The 20,830-nt window shown below is 36.9% G+C and overlaps 1 protein-coding gene across 1 annotated transcript in view; it reads right to left on the bottom strand.

Annotated features, from left to right (window-relative positions):
• The window catches only part of PDE11A (phosphodiesterase 11A), a 104,473-nt gene that overhangs the window by 55,808 nt on the left and 27,835 nt on the right, over positions 1-20,830 (bottom strand). The window contains exons 3-6 of the mRNA XM_030952414.1: positions 8,526-8,615; positions 7,498-7,638; positions 5,683-5,747; positions 1,525-1,657 (exon numbers count right to left, since the gene is read on the bottom strand). Of these exons, the coding sequence (XP_030808274.1) occupies positions 1,525-1,657; positions 5,683-5,747; positions 7,498-7,638; positions 8,526-8,615 (429 nt within the window). The remainder of the gene's footprint in view (positions 1-1,524; positions 1,658-5,682; positions 5,748-7,497; positions 7,639-8,525; positions 8,616-20,830) is intronic.

The raw sequence follows: 20,830 nt of genomic DNA, 5'->3' as shown, positions 1-20,830 counted from the left end.
GTGATGTCCTAGCTAGCAAAAGATATAACTCAGGTTTTAATTAGATTACTGCCTATTTGTACATACTCAGAACTCATCACTGGAACTGGTGTGGAGTGCCACCTAAAATCCATGGGAATGGGGCAACAGTTGATTAAAATGTATGTCTTGAAATGAACTGCAAAATATTTTTGCAATAAATTCTTGATGAATGAGTTGAAAATTAAGCATCAACATTTGCAGATGAGAAGTAGTGTTCTGAGAAAAAAATAAGAGATTATTTTTAACTGAAACAGAGAACAGAATTTCTGTTTATAACTACAAATACATGTTTGATTCTATCTAAGTAATAAGGGATACTATGTTCCTCTAACTACTCTTGTCTGTAGAAATAATTGAGTAGAAAGACTGAATTTAAGAATTAAATTTTCATAGGAACCCATCAAAAGAAAATTATTATTGCCCTTTGTATAATTTTCTTTATATATATTGGGTAGTGCCTCCAACTTGGAAAGAACTAACTGTGAAACAAATAAGAGATAACTGAATTATTCAGGAGATGATATAATACAAGTACAATTGCAAACATCAAGGACTGGCATGCTTTAAGTTAGCATATCTAAACACCCCAGGCATTAATTGTACTTGCACTTCTGAACAGATTAACATCAATGCAGTTTTCTTTTATACTTCTACAGCAGGCCCCTTTTATTTTTTCTTGTTTCAAAAAGTTCTGCTGGCTTGAGAGATAATCCCTTTAATGACATGTGGAATAAAATTGGAACCAAGCAAACTCTCAACATGAAACACTTCCAAGAACATTTACTGTAGCAATATATTTTAGGAAGCTTTCTGACCAAGGCTGTGATTAATGTGCTGTCCGAGTGCTGGCCAAGTGCTCCACAATAATGCTGGATTAGAATTCAGTGAAGATTTTGTCCTTCCATGCACCTCTAACATTTATTTAGACGTTAAGTATACTTACATTTTTATCTGTAGTTACACCTTTCTAACGGGAAATGAATACCTTAAGATACACAAACAACTTGTATTGGGAGTGAATGTATCTTGAAGAAGTACCCAATCCAGTGTGTATTTGAGCAAATTAAGCTGTTGGTTGGCTAAGTTAGATCACAAACAACAGTTGTCTGTCTGGGTACCAGCTCTGCTCACATTCTGTCTGTGCACAGCCCCAGTCACCCCAACAGCTAACAACACTGGTGCTGCTAACACTGAACGCCAATAAATTTTCAGCAATAAAAATCAGTTTGCATAAGTATCAAGGCAATTGGTAGGGGAATCACTTACAAACAAAAAAAAAAAACAAACGAATCATGGACAAACTGCTCAAAGTCATACACTAATTCAGTGATCTGTGTTTGCAGTATAAAACCATAGAAGACCAGAAGGACAACTTACAATAGAAAAAATAATTCAATAAATATTCATGTCTCACAGCCACTTGAATATAAAACCAAAATTTTTCTGTTAGTCGTGATGCTCAAAAGTAATATCTAATTAATTCCATTTGTAAAAATCTCCCACCTCAGCATCAAAGCGGGGATCCTGATAGGCATCACTGATGTTCACTGGGAGACCTGTGGAAGCGACGAGTTCAGCAATGCTGTTGTTTATTAGCCAGTCTGAATAAGATGATTTTTCCACGCTGTCTTTGAAACTATCAAAATGCAAGGCAAGGGAAGAAAAGAATACAGTCAATGTTAATTGCAAGTCCAGCATGTCTTACATGCACATTAATAGGAACAGCAGAACCATTCACAATTATTAATGGTTACCAAAAATTAACTATAGAACAATAATTTGGTATTATTGAAATGGTACGTCAAAAATTCTCTCCTTTACATAACTCTTTCTATTGAAAACAGCATTGGTGTCTCAAGTAAATAAAATATTTGATAGATTTTACCTATGAATCAACAGTGGACTGTGTTCTAAGTTTCTGTAGGATACAGGACTGCTCATGAAAAGCAACCAGTTCTAAAAAATATTTTCTGTAGAGTTACCTGAAAATATATACTTCTAAGCATTTTTAAATTAATCTAATAACCTGCGATATTTTCAATTTTTATTTTCAGTAATTTTCCTGTAAAAATGACTTTTTAAAAAATTTTGGCATCTGAAACGCCATATCTGAATGGCTGAAGAAGGGATCATTGAATATGTCTTAAATCAATACTGCAATTATATTGCAGCAGGTAGATCCAAGTAGTCACACAAGGCATGAAGGTTTCCTTTTTTTTTCCTGGTTGAGTTTCTGCCACAGTTACTGAGAGGCTAGAGAGCTATCACTAAATGAGCATAAGACACTAAAATGATGGCCTCAACTCACCACACTCCACTGCAGCTTCTCAGAAAACTCAGTGTTTAGCAGACCTTAAATTCTTCACCTAATCAGCAGGAAAGTTCTCTTTGACTTATTTCAGGCAGGTTCTTGACATTGGCAATGTCTGGCTACTCATGACTGAATAATTTAAAAATGCCTGTTGTCTTAGTTTTAAAAAGAAAACTGGTAAATTTTTAACACCTGAGAACCATTACTTAGAAAAAAGTTACTAAGAAGCTGTGTAGAATACAATAGTTTGAGGCTTTGAAGCATTCCTCATGAATGAAAACAGGATGAACAGTGAAATCCTTGAAAGACTCAATCAAAGTGAAAGGATTGGTTTTTGTTGACTGCATTGATTTTCTGGAGACTAATTCAACTATGTCACTCATCTAAAAGAAAACTTAATATTCTTAAAAGGCTATAAGTAAAAATAATAATGATTTACAGAAATCTAGAGGAATCCACTTTCATTTGGGATAAGAATTTTGAATGACTGTAATAAATGTTATGTGTACACTTTGACAGAGACCTTTACATAAATATAATGGGTTTTAAGCTAAGTAAAAAAATCACATTTATAATTTAACATTTAATTCATAATTTAATTTAGTTCAAATACTTCAGAACCAAAAAATCTTTAAGGATAAGGATCTAATTTCGAATGCATAGTTTGCAGTCCATAACTTATCTGAATGATATTATCATATTAGACACATACATCAGGACTGCATATGGGTGTCAAGCATTTTAAGCAGCAAACTAATTCAAGTAAAAGAAACAAGGTAACATTCATAAGTAAGTTTTAAAAGCAGGTTCTATTATGATCTCTCCATTCCTAACAAGCACTCTACACCCATACTCCAGAAGACAGGCATATCATCCCAGGGACAGTAAAACAGTTGAGGGATTTCAGCCCTTCCTCTGTACCAGCCCAAGTGGGAAGGAGCACAGATATTTTTGCCCACACAACTCACACTCTGGCCCAGGCAGGAGACTTGTCCGCTACTACTGGTACCCAGGTTAGAGAGCTGTCATCTCACGCTAAAATGTAATCTGATCTGCCAAAACTGCTGCTGCTGTGCAGGAAAGGCACACTCCACAGCACATTCCATCCGGCTCATCTTCATCTAGATCATACCAGAACTGAGCCCCCAAGGATTCTAACATTTATGTAATATTTTTTCAAAGAGAGAGAAAATTTAGGGGACTTGGCAAACTTGTACTTCAAGAAGAAAACCACTGCAAAAAACAAGAGCATCAGTGTGCCAGTATGGATAATAAAGAAACTTGACTGTGGTGTGTGATGAAAACTTGGAAACTGAACAAAAAAAGGCAAGTGTGGCCTTGCAAGACATTTCTTTACAAACAACAGCAAAGAAAATAAGTATGAATATTTATTATGATATTTAGGTATTTAACAGGTGAGTTGCTATGTTGCAGATTTATGGAGGCAAAAGAAAAGCCAACTTCTAAAACTGTGAGAAAGTATATTGGGGCATGCATGAAATATTGTCTTAGGACCTTCTTTCTCATTTAGATAAAACATAATGAGAACTGTTCTCAGCCTGAAATATCTTTGGATTTCAACTAAAATTTCAAAGAAATAATGTTTTTCTTAACTGCTGTAATGATGAAGAAACTCGTCTTGCCATTTTTTTCCCCACATGAAAAGTCTCATGACTTGACATCAGTTACAGCTGCAGAATGCAGAATGAAAAGGGCAAAACTCACTAGGAAAATGCTCAAATGTCAAGGGCTCGCGGCATTGTTCTGTATCCTAAATAACCTTTATTTTTTCACAATAGTGCCAATAACTCAAGCTGTGCCTGTGCTAGATCCAAATGTGACATCATATCTGCCAGTCTAACCTTGGTCTTTGTAAAAGCAACTTCACTCTCCACAGGAAAAAATAATTACAGAAAAAGTGATACATCTTTATGTTAAAATGCACAGATGTATACCTTTATGAATCTTATGAAGACTAGCTACCAGGTTATGTATTCATTCATGTCTTGTAATAAAGTTAAAATATTCTTGACTTGACTACAAGCAGAGCAGGCTACTACAAACTGCTGTGGCAACATGCTAATATAACTATGGTAACAAGAAATGAGCCAGCTTGGTTATCTTGATACCACTCTACATTGTTTTGACTAATCTGGCTACAGATCAAGTTTGAGAAAAACAGGAATAACAACCACATTCCTTGATTCATACTCCTGTCCCTGAATAAAAGAAATATATTTTCACCCCCTAGGAAAGACCAACTGCTACTCTAGAACTTTTTGTCAGAAGCAACGTGTGATTCCCAGATGAATCAACAGATTATTTAATCATATTTAAATCTTCCTATTTTTTATTGCTTGTCTTCCATTTGCTTCACCATTTCCATGCCAGGACATGGAAAGGAGATAGCTTCTACCCGTATTTCTGTGTGGCCCTGGACTCTGATGTGAGCTTGCACATCTTAGAAATTTTCTAAACTACCCATTTCTAATGATGCAAAATCAATCCATGAAAAGGTTTATCACCATGACAGCCATTTGATATGGAAAATTCTCCTTCAAAATCAGTATGAATTAATCTGCATAAAACCTGTGTGATAAACACTGAGCCCTGAAAGATGGAAGAAATGTTCTCACAATAGCCCTGAATCCTCATCCCCTCATTTGGTATATAGGACATTTTATGTGAACTGCTACCAGTGGTGTAACCTTGCAGGGATTGATATAACAACCTCACATGAACAAAAATCTTTCTTTTGCTACTTAAAATTGGCCCTTTATAAGTGTTTACAGATCCTACTCAGCAAAACATATACTTCCATTTTGACTGGGCTCCCAAACAAGATTTAGTCACAGGAACACAGTTTCTAGGAAATACATATGCTCTGCGGTTTCTAGGCTTTCCAATTTGACAACAGCAGAAATAAAATTTTACTGGAAACCTCTCAACACAATTGTACAAAACAATTTTGTAAGAGATCAACAATCTAAAATAATTTTATAATTTTTACTTCTATATTAATCAAGCAAAACAACAATTTCATGTTATCAATGAGTTCAACCATAAAAAATCAGTTTTCCCCTGGTTTCTTACCTGAGACACTGATACAACATTAGTGCATGTATACACACACAAACATACATATATAAAAAAATATAGGCACATATATTCATTCAAGCAAGCCTCCATTTGAAGCAGGCAGGTGTCTTGTCTGAGTAAAAAATGTAGGCTCACACTCTTCAATCAAATTTACACAAAGTTCCGTAAGAAAATAAAATCTTGACCAATCAGACCTGAAAACTCTGTGAAAAATGTAATTACCCACAACCACAGAAGACATGAGCACTAACCTGTTGTCAGTATCAGCACTGCATTTTGGAGATAACAATTCGAAAGATTTTGTAAATTTCACCACCTGTCACAAAACAAGTGACTTAAGATTGTTATTAAGATAAATAAACATCTAAGAAATCAGTAATGTAAGGTTCTTCTGCTTAAACTGTAATTTTATCCAATAGTCTTAGGATAGAAGTACAAATTTGTATTCTCTCAATGGAGAATTCATGTTTAAAATACATGCTGTGCACAGTTCCCTAAAAATCAATATCAAATCAAATTATATCTTCAGATTCCCTCAGAAAACTCTTTTCCACCAGCATATATACTTCCCTTTAAAGGCTTTTGGGACATATATTATGGAGCTTTACTCAAACTTCACTTTTTTAATATAGGAAAATAAACAGAAAGGCAGCTTTGCATTACTAACTGCAACCAATCACACTTGAACATATGTGTCAGGAACACATAAGTGAAACATCTTAGGAGTGGCAAAAAGTGACACAGAACAGAGGCCTTATTTTTGGATGTGTTCCCATCTTCACTTCGTTTCTGAATCATAAAAGCTTTCTGCACAATGTACAAGTGACAGTATTTTAGACATGGTTAGACATTGAGTTACTCTAAGGAGACTTATTTTGATATATATGTTAACCCTCCAAAACAGGAGAAAGTCAGGAAAATAACTGTTTGGCCACTTGTAAAAATTACCAAGTGGGTGGTAAGATGTTATTCTCCTACTCCACGTTAACCTAAGATTTATGGCCATCTAGAAAAAGTTTAAGATTTTTGTCCACATTTCACAATTTTGTCTAGAGGAATAAGAACTCATTGCCTGTGGTATGGGAAAAGTCCCTCCAAGCTCAAAGGCAGAAATAGTACCAAGAGCAGAAAAATGAACTGCCACCCACAACTTCCTAACACAATGGACATTTCTGTGAAAAATAAAACTCATATTATAAACACAGTGACATTTCATAAGAATGTAGTAGAACTATATATTTCAATTATAAAATTGGGGAGGGGGTGGCTAGGGGAATCTAGAAAGAGAAAATAAATTAGAAACATTAAAATTCTATAGTAGAGAACATAAGTGAAATAAAAACTTTGATCTTGCTTTTAGGAAAGCTGGTATAATTTAGGGCATACTCAATTGAAAGTTCTTAATTTTTATTAAGTGAAATGAAATGTGAATCGTATCTTTCCTCCAAGGAAAAGAATGGGGATTTTTTTTGCCATACAAACAAATTTACGATTCTGTCTCTGACTAGTCAAAGCCTAGCAACAAATAATTAACTGCAGAATCAGTGAATACAAAAATAATAATTGGGTAGGGAAAAAGAGATATTACAAACAATATTTTATCCTTCAACTACTTCTCAAATCAGTGGAAAGGAGAGTAGCTTAAATTGAATTGCCTGAAAACAAGATAGGGAGGGAGCTACCAATATAAAGGCAGACACTTAATTTATTACTAATAACAATACTCATAAAAACTTCAAACATTTTTAAGAGGCTCTCATACCCTATGAATATCAGTACTGCAAAGTGCCAGTGAAAGTCCCTGTCAAAGTTGTCAAATACTTTCATACCGTTTACATCCATCTGTTCAACAGAGCTCTGCAATGAAATAATTATTCATGGGTCAAGTAGACAGAATAATTGCAAAAAACCAAAAATACTTCAATTATTCTGAAAGTTGGATTTCCATTTTTGCATTTCACCTGCTCAATGTAAAAACTTACTGCTATCACAGTATGAGTCTGCTGGAATAGAGACACCCTGAAAAACACCTGCTGTGCTTACACATGACATTCAACTCTACTTACTGGTGATTCAATGTCTTCCAGAAGTAACACTGAGCACCGCTCACACTTCAGGAGGGTCTGGGCCCGGTGCATAATTTTCTTGACAATTTTCTCTAAGTCAGTCTGTTCCTCAAAGAGGTCATTCACTACTTCCAGTAAAGCCTATATACAAGGACAGAAAACTCTTGTATTGGTTGTAGAATTAAAAAATACATGGAGCATTGCAAAGGAGGTGTCATATCTGGGATGGATTTTATATGAGTGATCCATTGAAATCTTCATTCAAAGAAAGTTCTTAATGACTATGGCAACAAAATTGAAATGATTTTTTAATATTTTGTCAAGGAATAGCAGGTTCAGTACTACCAGAGGTATTTCCTCTGAAGTTCTGGACCTGTGATCCAAGCTAAAAAAAAAAATTCCCTGTCATTGTAGAAAGGATGATAAAAAAGAAGCCAACTATTATTAAAAACCCCTCAAAATTACCATTTTGTTTCTTCAAAAATAGAAGACCTCTCTGACAAGGGAATGACAGGGCAGCAGAGCATTATTTTCACTTCAGAGCCTCCTGTCCTAATGCATGCACAGCACCAGCAATCATGAGTGTGTATTCTATGGAGACATGCTGTCAAAACCCTTCATATATAGGGTTTTTTTCCCTGCTTAATTTTATAAAGATATATACACATTATTTGCACATAAACTAAATACTAAAAATTCAGAATGGCAAAGGCTTGAGATCAGTAGAATTTTATGAGAGCTTGAATCTCTGCCTAAGTAACACTTTCTCCTGCACCGTCTGTGCCACAAATGCAATTGTTTCAGCACCACAAGGTGCGGAACTGACATCAGGAAACCACAGCCACCAACCACTACAAGTGGATTTCCCTCCCACACTGTCTGCTTGCTGCCTTGATCAAAACAGGGATCTTTTGAAAATATAGTTTTGAAATAGAACTGTCTGCTTAGCAAACACATATGCATAGCTGGAACCTGCAGGAACAAAAGACTAAAGTTTGATGTTTGTCCGCTGTACATTTTGCACTTACCCTGCTTCTGTCATATTCCTTCCTTGAAGCTGCAAATAGCTGGGCATTGGATATGGCAATCCCACAGAAGGGGAGGTACATCTGCATCACCTAGTATGGAAAGAAACTTACAGTCATTAAAAACAACTGCAATTGCTTATAGCAATTTCTTACTAGTGAAGAGACCTAAATTTAAGGGACACATCACAGGAAGGTCTCAGCTCACTCTTCAGCAGAGCACTAAACACAAAACAAAATTATCATGGGCAAGGCACATGAGATGCATGGGAAGAGATCAAATATCTAGGAAAGAGCAAATACAATTAAGTTCACAAGTCCCAGAAGTCTGGATCCTCTGTAATTTCTCTGGGAATCTGTGGATTCTTAACTCTATAAAATGTCTTCTGAAGACTACTTTAAATTACTGTAGACATTACAGTTTCCCTAGAAAAATATTTATTTCTCTGCTTTTTTGTTCTGAGCTCAAGAAGCAAGCTTGAGTCACATTCCTGTTGAGGAACTCTACATCTGGAGCACATGGATTTTGGAGAATACCAGCACAGTGGAACATGATCCTACACTATTAGTCAGAAAACTGACTGTCTTCTCAAAGAAGGTTAAAAAAAAGGTTAAAAAAACATGCTTGAAAAACTGGGCCTTAATGTATCATCATACATTTAAAAAGATTGAAAAGGAGGGACTGGGAACATAGTTTGATGTGCCAAAGATGATTTTAGTTTGGCTGTGTGAAGTTAGTAAACGGGACCAGTCAAACAGCTGAATACCTGTGGGACTGGCACTTCACAGGGATGACTGTGGATCAAAGTACAAACCCAGCATTTTTAAGCCATACACTGGTAAGAAATCTGTAACATACTGTCACTCCTGAGTGGTTCCCAGGCTTAGGTCTGAGACTTTTAGTAAATTTTACAGCTGCTGAATAGCCTTAACATTTGCAAAGCCAGTGGGAGTTGAGGCACTCTGCTGTTTACAGAGCTTAAAGATTGCTGCAGCAGCTAACCTTTCTTCTCTTTGGTCTGTCTGTCTATTGTAAGAAATCCTGTCTGTGACAAATTTTGGCATTAAGAGAGTGGCATTTGTCTTTGAAATTCTATTTAATTAGAAAAATATTGCTAACCCAGAGACGTGGGCTGTTGAGACTATCTGAGGAAAGAACCCAGAAGAACAGAAACAGCAGCAACCGCTGTTATACTTTATCTACCTTGAGCACTCCACTGTTTCCATACCTGCTTAGTCTGTGTTTGAATAATGATGAGCTTTTGGAAAGGATCCTCAGATCCTCTGAATTTTGTACCTTTACACCTGGCACTCTGTCACAGTAACTGCAGACTGTAAGGGCGCACACTTACACTGCTAATTTGGAAACACCCTACTTTCATCCTCTTCCTATCACAGCTACCTATGGCTGTAAGGAAAATGACACTTTAGACTCTACAAACACTCACCTTTCTGAAGAGGCAGTAATTAAAGTAGACAACTATCACACCAGATCTACAGGACAGAGTACACAAAATGAAAAATAACATAAAAATGTAAAAAACTGATAAGAGGGATTAATTTTTTTAATAGTCAGACTTTCTCTGGGAGAATTTTGCTTATTTCAGTCTAGTTTTTATTTCCAAATGAAACAAAAAACCTCCCTATCTATATTTTCTTGTAATTGTACTGAAAACCACAGCCAAGTAAGAGATCAGAGCAGAAAAAGTTAAGAAAAATCTGGCCTGTAGTGAAATTTTGAATACCTTAATGAGACTGGATACATTTTTACTTAATAGGTAAATACTAGTGTTTATTGTCTTGACACCGGAATCTCTATTCCCAAAATTAATGTGGCCCTGTGACAAAGGAAAGCACAAGAGGAGTTTACGAACCTTCAGGCATCACAAAACCATCTAGCCAAAATTTCATTTTGGTGAGAAGAAAATAAAACCTTGCAATATTGAAAACCATTGGTCTCTGGAACCCAAACTCCAAGGCACTGCTCTATACACAGAAATTACCATCCATAAAACACTGTTTGATGACATCTTAAGAGCTTGGAAAGCCACTGACACACTCAAACTAATTGTATAAGGCGCAGCACAATTTAGGACACCAAGTTGTTTAAGAAAACCAGTAGAAGAAATAAATGAATGTCAACAATTATGAAGAAAAAAAACCAAGAAAAAAACGTGTCAGGTAGAGAGGAATCACCCTGTGGTTCAATTATTCTTTTTTACCTAAAATTCGCAAAACAAAAGCCTACTGTTCTTCCTCTTGTGTACTCTCTGAATAATCAAAGTGACTTTTCCTTAAACCTCTTTTGGCAAGTTGTAATACAGTACCAAGTACACAAAGAATGAAGATGTTTCTAATGGTAGCTTAATTTTAAGTAAGACTTCTTAAACCAAAACTGTTCAGTGGGATAGAAAGCAGTTATTGCATTATTGTTTGAGATTACAGATTTAGATCTGCAGTATTAAGACTATTTTACAAGCACATGTTTATGCTATGACTGTGAACACTCCATAAAAATATGGAATAACGTCATATTCAACTCTTATCTGTCTGAGCCACAGCTGGTATTTTTAAGCCAGATTCACACTTCAGGGATTTTCCCTCCAAAGAGAATGTTGAGGAAATGGCACATAACACCATGAGATAGACACATCCTTTCCCCCTCCTTTTAAGTGAAAGATAACTAATTACTAATTTCCTGGTGCTCCAAGGTAAAAATTGGCCCAAAGGTTGAGTATGCTACATTCTTCCATTACACCCATGCACAAAGTTTTTGTCTGAAACTCGTGGAAGAACATGCAGCATACCCCTCTGAAGTACATAAAGTAATTTCCCTTTGTTAAAATGAAGGCTATTAAAAATTAGTTTTGAAGCAAAAGGGAATATATCTGAAAGATAATTTTCTTCCACATCTATTTTGAATTAATTAAAGGAAAATATTCTGCAGATTTACTAAAGTTATTTTCTAAGAAAGCAAATAGGCAGAATTAAAAAAAATCAAAACCAGCTTTAACAGATGTGCCTCATTAAATTATTTTGTCTAATAGGAGTAGTTGCAATGATTCATCACAGTTCTATGTGACACATTGATAAACACATCAGTAAGTATGTAATAGTAGATTTTATAAAAATGATGTTAGGCTGAGATAATGAAAGACACTAGTTGTTGCTGGATTTTTTTTCATGACAACTATAAGGTATTGAGATACAGTAACTTCAGGTTAACAAGTTTTATTGTTAATTACTTGGACATTCAGGGTGACCTGGCCCAGTTTCTCTTAATTAACCCCCAGTAAGTACCCCCTTGGGTAGCAGCTACATTGACCTCACAAACTCACAGCAACATTCAGAAGCTAAAAAGCTGACCTCACAAACTGTTCAATATTTTATCAGGGCAGGAACCCTATGAAAAGAAGTAGTAGTAATGGGAACCTTCAATGTCTCTTTTTTTTTTTTTTTTTAAATTCTATTATTTCATTATTGTATGTTAAGAGTATTAAAACACAACTACCAAGGAAACAAACAGTATAATTACAAGAAATTTTAGTATTCAGTTACATAACTACTTACATTTTCAGCTAGGTCTTGAAGATTACTTATCTTTACTTCAAAACTACACCAGTAAGATCAGATTTCTGCCCTGACCACAGTTACTGCGGGCTCCCCACAGGATATATTTCCATTGCTTTAGTATCTCCCCACACCTCCAGAATTGTAGCCCCAAAGTTAGACCTTCAAATCCACAACAATAACTGGAGCAGAAGCTTGGTATTTGGAAGTATGAAACATTTCCAGATTCTGCAGTATTAAATACTAGGACAAGTAAGCTACAAACTCTGCTTGATAGTGGATACTTTTATTTTATGGCATCAGTTCAGAAACACACCAGTGCTCCCTCAGAATTTTAAAGGGCAGTCTTCCATATGTTTCCTCTTCATGATGACAGTTTTACAGGCCAAAAGTTCCACACCTGGTTACACGGTTGTCTGGGCACATCAGCATCTGGACACCTACACTACAGCAGCACAACGTCTTGAGATGTGACACTCATTTTCCTTTCATCCAGATTTTCATAGATGATGAGACACAGAATACATAAATTAGTAAAATGCTTCTTAGTGTTCCTCTGAACTGCTAAAAATTAGGGTTTCTTTTCATCATCTGGGTTTGGATTTCACAGTCACTTCACACATGATACAAATCTTTCTATCATCAGAAACAGGAAGGAGACCTCTGGGCGAGCTCTTTCTGACAATGCATGTTATCAAGAGATACCACCTTTCCCTTCACTGCACAGCCTGGAGATGAGGGTCCTTATGGAATCTGTAAAACTCTTCCCTTGCAGCATAAGAAAAACCCCTGCTGGTTCCAGCTGTAAAAGAAAGCTATTTTCTAGAACTGCGTGCCTCACATGAAGTTCTGAAATTTTCTCTTACGAGAAGAAAATATAAAAGCAACAAAGTTGCATGGGTGCAGACCTGCAATGCAGAAAGTTATTAGCTGATGGTGAAAACCAGCCAGTGCTGCAATGGCAGCGCACTGCAGAGGTGAAATGTGAGCTTCCTGGCTGGAAAGTAGCCCTGACTTCAGCTTCAGCAAATGCAGTGACATTTACCCTGCCTCCCCCGCATCAGCTTTGCCCTCACGGAGCCTTCTCCAAGAGCACACGCTGCCATAGCTATCCAATGTTGTCTAACTCACGGCTTCTGGCACGCTCCAAGCACCCCCTGCCTGTGGTCAGAAAAGAAAACAATTCTGATGTCTGACAGAAGAAAAGCTTCTCGGTAATGCTTGTGTACTCACTCTGGCACAAACTCCAGGTTGAGCTCTCAGCAAATGCCTGTCTGGTTCAGTTGTTTTCTTTAGCGGCCACAGGAGCCACTTCTCTTTACACAGCTTGCTTGGTGAGCCTGTGGGGAAAGGAGCTAGTACAGCCTTCCTAGAAAGAGAAAAGAAGTCCTTTCAAAGGAAGAGTTTTTGCTATCGTTTAAAGTGATAAATGTTTTGTGGACATACTTGAAACCAAATCAGGGAAGCCAGCTGCCCTTTAAAACATTTCCTAATGTGTTCAAAATAGGTTCAGAGAGTGAAATATTCTACTAAATTCTGAAAGCAATAAACCAAATCCAATTGCAAAATGGTTAAACACAAGTGCTCTTCCAAATTCCATTACCTCCTCCCAGCTGTGCAGGGTCTGGCTAGCCACACATCTGATAAAATCTAATTGTCATCTAAGTTCAGAAATCCAAGAAATATTTACCAAAATTATTTTCCACCCCAAGCATGGAAAGAACGGTTGGTAAAAACACTCCATGAATTGCAGGCACCCAAATAGGGTACACAGCTCCTATGTGTATCACTGACCCTGCAGAGGCTCCTGGGCCAATCTTCTACTGCCTTTTTCTTTCTTTTTTTTTTAAGTTTGTATTTGCATGTGATTATTAATGCAGTACCATAAAAATGTGCTAATGCTTGCAAACATAGAGCAGCATCTCTGCCCTGTAAAGCTCACTCTCAAACTCTGGAAGCTTTTGGTTTCTGTAAACAGCCTGAAAAGGACCACGGGAGCAATCCTTCAGCACTGCTCTGTACTTGCCTGCCTCACAGAATTGCTGGCACACATTCAAATTAGATAACTGCGTCACCAGACAGATTACAAAACATGTCTCTGGAAGAAGCAGACTTATTACAATTTTAAAGCCTGACTCCTATGTAGGTCACTGTGCTCACAAGCCATGGCACCGAGAGACTGCTGCATGCAGGAGCAAGGGGCAGGAAAGGGTGGGAGTGCAGCCAAATGTGTTCAATTCTGACTTTTCTGCAGGCCCCATCACTGCCCTCTAGTTGTTCAACAAACCTCATCTTCTCTCTTTTCTGCTATGCACCCAAGGTCTTTAAACTGGGAAAACAAGTCAACACAATGAACTTGATTTATAATAATACACTTGTAAAAATGTTTATACAGTTAGAACACATCTACAAATCTCATTTTTTTCTGGCAGGTATTTGACGATTTCTTGACTCAGTCACTTTACAGGTAGATATTATCCATTATTCCCCTCACTACCAGGGTGTGAACCTCAAAAAATATAAACAAGCAATGCTGAATTATACTGTCAAAAAACCCAAAAACATTGGCACTTGTATTAAACCTATTTTTAACAGTAAGACAAACATTTTAACATTGCATTACATTTAGTATTCAGTATAAAGTGAAAAGAAGAATAACTGTACCGTAAATTTCCTTACAGCACCTCATTTTAAATGGTGCTGCCCCAAATGAATCTGAAATAGGAAAATATTTCTGCTAAAGACTAGAAAGGCAAAAATAAATATATGTAAAATGTCTGCTATTCTAGGATCCCATCATCTGATCTCCTACATGCAAAATCCAGCTATTTTCACTGGAAATGTCTCTATATTTTACACAAACCTGAATCAGTGATGCCCACTAATAAGCCCCATCCCAGCAAACACGTCAAACTTCCACTCAGTTATTCAACATGTGATATTAAGCTAGGATTTCCAGAAGGGAAAACGAGGACAAGAGGAAAAAAAAGTTACACAAGGAATGACAGTGGTTCTGTTAAAATCAGAAGTGTATGAACTGAGAAAGAGCAGAGGTAGCAGGTAAGGAGCATCACCATGCCAGTGTAAGCACCTGTAAGGCCAATGCCTGGCATTGGCCCTTAACCCCAGGGCTTCAGCAAAGGCACATTGAGCTGTAAAGCAAGGAAAAGTCAGCTTACAGGCAGCCTGAAGGAGGGCTGCAAAGTTGCAGCAGTGTGATCAAAGCTGTGAACCAACATGTTTCTGTGTCATACTGACAGCCACAGAGACTCCTCACTGCAAGGGCTACTGAGGGCTCTCAGACCTGGATGGTGGAGGTGTGGGCTATGTCTGTGGGACCACCTGCAGGCAGCAGGCCTTAAATCAATGCAACAATTATAAATTATGTTTCTTTACCAACTCTAGAGTTTCCACCCGTTGGACATTGGCAGGACTTTGTAGCAAAGTCTTATGGAGAAATCCTAAGCAGCTTTTATTAGCTCATCTGAAATAACAGGGATAAGAAGCATCTCAGAAGGCCATGAATCTTCAAAACCACACCACAACTCCTACCCACAAATTAAGCTCCCCTCCTTCACAGGTTGAATATCAGTTATATTTGAAATATCTGAATTATATCGTCATATTAAAAAAAAAATCAAGCTGAGATAATTCACAGAGGACATTTCACCTGCGTAATGCTTTCCAGAGACCAAAAGGGGCTGTTACTGCCTGGCTGCTCTGCTCTGCCCTGTTTGAAGAGGAGGCACTAGAGGCCAGCCCCCAGGCACAGCAGCCTGCAGCTGTTATGTAAGGCAGGCAGTTCTGCAGTGCCTAAATCTCAGTGTCTCAAAGCACTTTGGCAGACCATGAACAAAGTTTTACAGCAGCAATGTCAGGTAGTAATTTTTATCTAGAGACAGCAAAACTGAGCCAAAGAAAAATTTAACTGATATCTGAAGGGAGGAAAAAGGTCACAAAGAAAGATTTTGTCAAAATTTTGGAAAGACTCCTGGCTTCCACTATGCTTGAATCAGTGGAACCAGCTTTATAAATGTCACTGCATGAGTTGGGAAGATCTTGGTATTGGCAAAGTGAGAGCTGTGAAGACTGATACTACCAATACCAAAAATAGGAATTGCAGATCAGAACTTTAAATTGGCATAGGAGAATTAATAAGTATCACCTCAAAGCTATCTTTCCTACAACACAATTGCAGGCTTTGATCTTACCATTTCAAGTTGCACTCATCTGCCATCTGGCAGACAATATATATAATAATTGACCATGCTAATTGAATGGCATTGAAACCAAGAGATAAATTCCACATGCATCCATACAATGAGAATATCATCTTCAAGTCACAGTTCTACTTACAACTCAGTTACCAACTCCCAATTCTTGTTTAAGATGAGAAATAGATTTATCGACTTACTTTCTCCTGTAGACCATAAGTATTAGAGTACACAAACTGAAAACTACTTCTACTTATCCATAATTGAATGAAGATTCCTTCTTTCGCTTTTGTATGGATTAAAATCTTCTCTTTAGAGCCCACAGGACCAGAATCACAAACTGGCTGAGACTAGATGGGGCCTTTGGAGGTCACCTGGTCCAACACTCTGTGCTCAAGCAGCACTGCCTAAAGCTTTTTGCTTAGGACTTTGTCTAGACAGCTTTTGAATATCTCCAAGGGTGATGATTTCACAACCTCTCTGAGCAACCTGTCTGTCTCTCTCACAATAAAAATGTGTATCCTGACTTTCAGACAGAGTTTTCCATGTTTAAGTGTATGTATTGCCTCTTGTCCTGTCACTTGGCACCACTGAAAAGAGCTTTCAGAAGCATCTTTGTATTGTACCATCCCCCATTTATACGAAGTGATCAGATCCCCCCATGAGCATTCTCTTCTTTGCTAAAAAGTCCCAGCTCCCCAAGCCTTTCCTCACAGGGGAGACACTTCAGTTCCTTAATCCTCTTTCTGTACCTTTATTGGACTCTATTCAGTACATTCTTGTACTGGGGAGCCCACAACTGGACTACTGTGTGCAGTTTAACAAAGAAAAAATTTAGCTAATTTATATATAACAGTCTGCACTGAGATTCCAATGATATTAATAAGTTCTTATTCGGGTTCTTCTCTCACATACTTCAAGATGTGTTTTGTGATTTTTGAAGAAGAAATTACTTGACCAGTAGCCTTTTTTCATATTTGGCTTTGTTTAAGAGCGAATGTTTCTGGCAGAACTTACTGCAGAAGCCTGATCCTTTGGCATGCTGAGCTCCTCTTTCAGCAAGGTGGCCATTTTTGCCTGACTGAAGTAGCCAATGTCAGCAAAACCTTTCCAACTGAAGCTCCAACTGGAACAGAAAAGCCTGAATCCAGCATGTTAACCAACAAGATTATATTGTGCCTGATGTGAATAAGTTTAGCTGACCCAAATTCTCACTGTTTGCATTGGTTCCAGGGGGATGGAAATGGTTAGTTCTGTTCCACTAGAAAAAAAATGTGAAGCAATTTTTCTTAAGTGAGATGCATAATGTGGTGACAGCTTAAAAGAAAGCCAGGGGCTCAAGATACCAACTGTATTCCCTTACACTACTGCTTGTCAAACAGAGAGCCTGTAGTGTTTCTTAGGCAACAAAAATTTTACCCTCAAACAGAAAAAATCTTCAACTGAATGGAAATATCCCACAAAGGACAACAAATAGCATAAGTGCCCCTTCCTTTCATCACATAATTTTATATCTGTCTTCCAACCAAGATGCATCTGTACCTTGACCCTTTCTTCCATAATACCTAGAAGCACCACAACACAACATAATCACACCATACTTTTTACATACATCCTTACATAATTTTATTGAGTTTCTCCTCAGCATTGGGAAATTTTCCAGTGGTCTTCTACATTTGCCTATTTTGAATTTATGTATATTTAGCGACTAATATTGTACTGAATGTTATGGCACTTCATGCTGGTGGCACCTGTCTACTCTTCATATATTTCTACAGAGAGTTGCTCTCTTTTTTCCACTTTTTAAGATGAAAAATAATGGTAAGGAATGTAGTGTTTTTTCAATGTATCATTTTTGCTCAAAAATTTTTTCTTAGGAATGCAATGTTTCTGCAAAAGCACAGAATCTTATTCTAGCAGAATTGATTATACAACTGGACACACTTGACACATGTTGCTGTTTTAATCTGATTATACAAATTAGGCAATCTGAATTGGTATCTATCTTGCATTTTCAGACCTGATAAAAAGCACTTCTAACATATATTGTAATCTGTACCCATTACATTGTGATAATGTTTCACTTGAGGAAGTAGGGGAATAAACCCTAGAAATCTTTGCCGTTAACAAAACAGGTCAAACCCTCACGTTGAGTTCATATCTGAGGAAGAAAAAAAGCACTATATAGTAATAATATCTTTAGAAGAGTTACTATGTAAAGTGACAGAGAATTTGCTGGAAGGAAATTTATCTATTCTTAGTGGTTTGAGGTTGGCAGCTACTGAATTGGTGACAAATTAAAAGTAACCTGATTCCAAAACAATAGGATAACTTCTAAAACCCCAAGAAGGAAGAAAAAGGCTAATTTTTATTTGTTTCAAATGAAATGAGATTTTGAAAACTCATCACAAAGTACAGAAAAATTCCTGAACTGGTTTCTTAATAAAACTATTTACAGAAAAGCATTGAACTAAAACATATTATCTCTCCTTCATGATGAGCACAGTTTCAAGAAACAATAGCAGAAATGTAACTGAGCCAAATAGTGCTCTGATCTACATCACTGTAGTTACATCTCTGACATCATAATTTGGATTTACATGGCTTTACAGATTTTTGTATTCTTTAAAATGTAGAAAGATGGTTTATGCCTCAGGCTATTTTTAATCAATTCTAGCTGTACCAATTTCACAGAAGGCAGGCTGACGTTAAATTTTCTTTACCCTTTCCTGGCAGATGTCAGTCAGAAGAAGCTGAGCATAAATATTAACAGAATTTCTGTGGAACCAGGTGATTTTTCATACAGCCTGAATGGTTTGACATTCCCTGCTTTTTGGATAATGTTCTTCTATGTTTACCAGGATGTCCAAATACCACATTTTTTTTGTTTAGTCCATACACAAGAATGTGCTGATAGAAAAAGGAAAGAAGATTCTAATCTCTGCACAGAACTTGGAATCCTAAATGTAATCTCAATGACAGTAAGCAAAAAAGTATATGGTACCTTTTGGTAAGACCTAACCTCAAATTGAGAGAAAGTGATCCAAACTTGTGCTTCACTTTTCTCTCTTTACTTCACTGCAAAAATAGGAAAAAGAAGACATATGGCAAAAAAGATTGTCCAACAAATAGTAAAATGTACAATTTATGAAGATAAACAGTGATTCAAGCTGCAGTATTGAAAACTTAGCAGTTCGAGGATGCAAATGTGCTTTCATATGAATAAGGATTCACTTACTTCTGTCTTTTAACTTTATTTATAAAAATAACTTGAATCCTGTTTGAAAATTCAGTTGTTTTGCTGAGAATCCCCACCTAGCATCAGGACTCAAGGTATCCCCTTTCAGCTTAAGTTAAGCCTTGAAAGGATAAAATCTGCCAGAATAGTTAAAACTAAATGTTCTTGAACTAAAAGCTCCTTTTTTCTTTCCTTTGAATTCTCTCCAAAACCAGCACCTTATCCTAAGCGCTATTTTGGTACTTGTTGGTTTCTTCATTACACCCTCCATTAACTCTCCAACCAAGGAGGTCAATATCATTAACTGTTTCCAGTTTCAACCCGTGAAATTTTAAAAAGAAAATGAAATAATAATTTGGACATTTCCTTAATCCCTTAGAACTTAAAAGTATGCATTCTAAAACAATGATTTACAGAAAGCAGCTTTGACACACATTTGTGTATGTTAATTGAAATTGTGGTAATTAACTCAGACAGTAAATTACTGACTTTAAAAAAACTGCCTTTTGAGCATGACTGATCAACAAGGTACTGGAAGAAACACTGAATTCCATATTACTGCACCTTTGAGTTTTAAGTCTGGGTGGGCTTCAGCATCCTGACTTGAAAAATTTATTTTCTGTGCTGCAGACTTCAAGGGGCTGATGAAAGTGTGTGGGCTGGTTTGGATGTGAGCCATGCTTTTTCCACACATCATTGTGTCTCCTGCACTAATGACTCACACCTGTACATGCTGCTATCTGATTTCTAGACAAAGCTATTTATAAACTGGAGCAGCACTGCCGAATTCTGGTGGTGTAACTACAGCAGTCATTATTTACCTAAAGTGCTCGTCTGTGAAGCACAGACAATTTGGGGACACTGAGTTTGCTGGCCTTTGAGGAGCCATGAAAACTGGAAGCAGCTTCTCCCTGATACAACCCACATTGCAATTTTATCTTGGAGACATCTATGGATTTGATGTGGTAACATATTACTTTTCACATGGCTGCAAAATAAACACAGGATTCCAGGGTCACACACACACAGAAAAAACCCATCCTATCTTCTCTCACAGCAGCTATTGGAATTATTTCCTATAGTGTTTTTTTATACTTGGAGACTTGCATGTTGCAGTCTTTAAAAAAAAAACCAAGTTATTTAAATCAAGCAAAAATATAGTTGTCCCAAGGTTATGATTACAGTCTTGCCTACAGTGTCTCAGTCAATGGTCCAGAAAAGTATTTAAATGTTCAGATTACAGTCTCTGCCTTCAGACACTCTTCCCCAGTGCTCAGGCTTTTTCT

The sequence above is a fragment of the Camarhynchus parvulus genome, chromosome 7 (genome assembly GCF_901933205.1).
Source record: "Camarhynchus parvulus chromosome 7, STF_HiC, whole genome shotgun sequence".
Taxonomy (NCBI): Eukaryota; Metazoa; Chordata; class Aves; order Passeriformes; family Thraupidae; genus Camarhynchus; species Camarhynchus parvulus.
The sequence above is the reverse complement of the archived record's forward strand: the minus strand, read 5'-3'. Positions and strand labels throughout refer to the sequence as shown.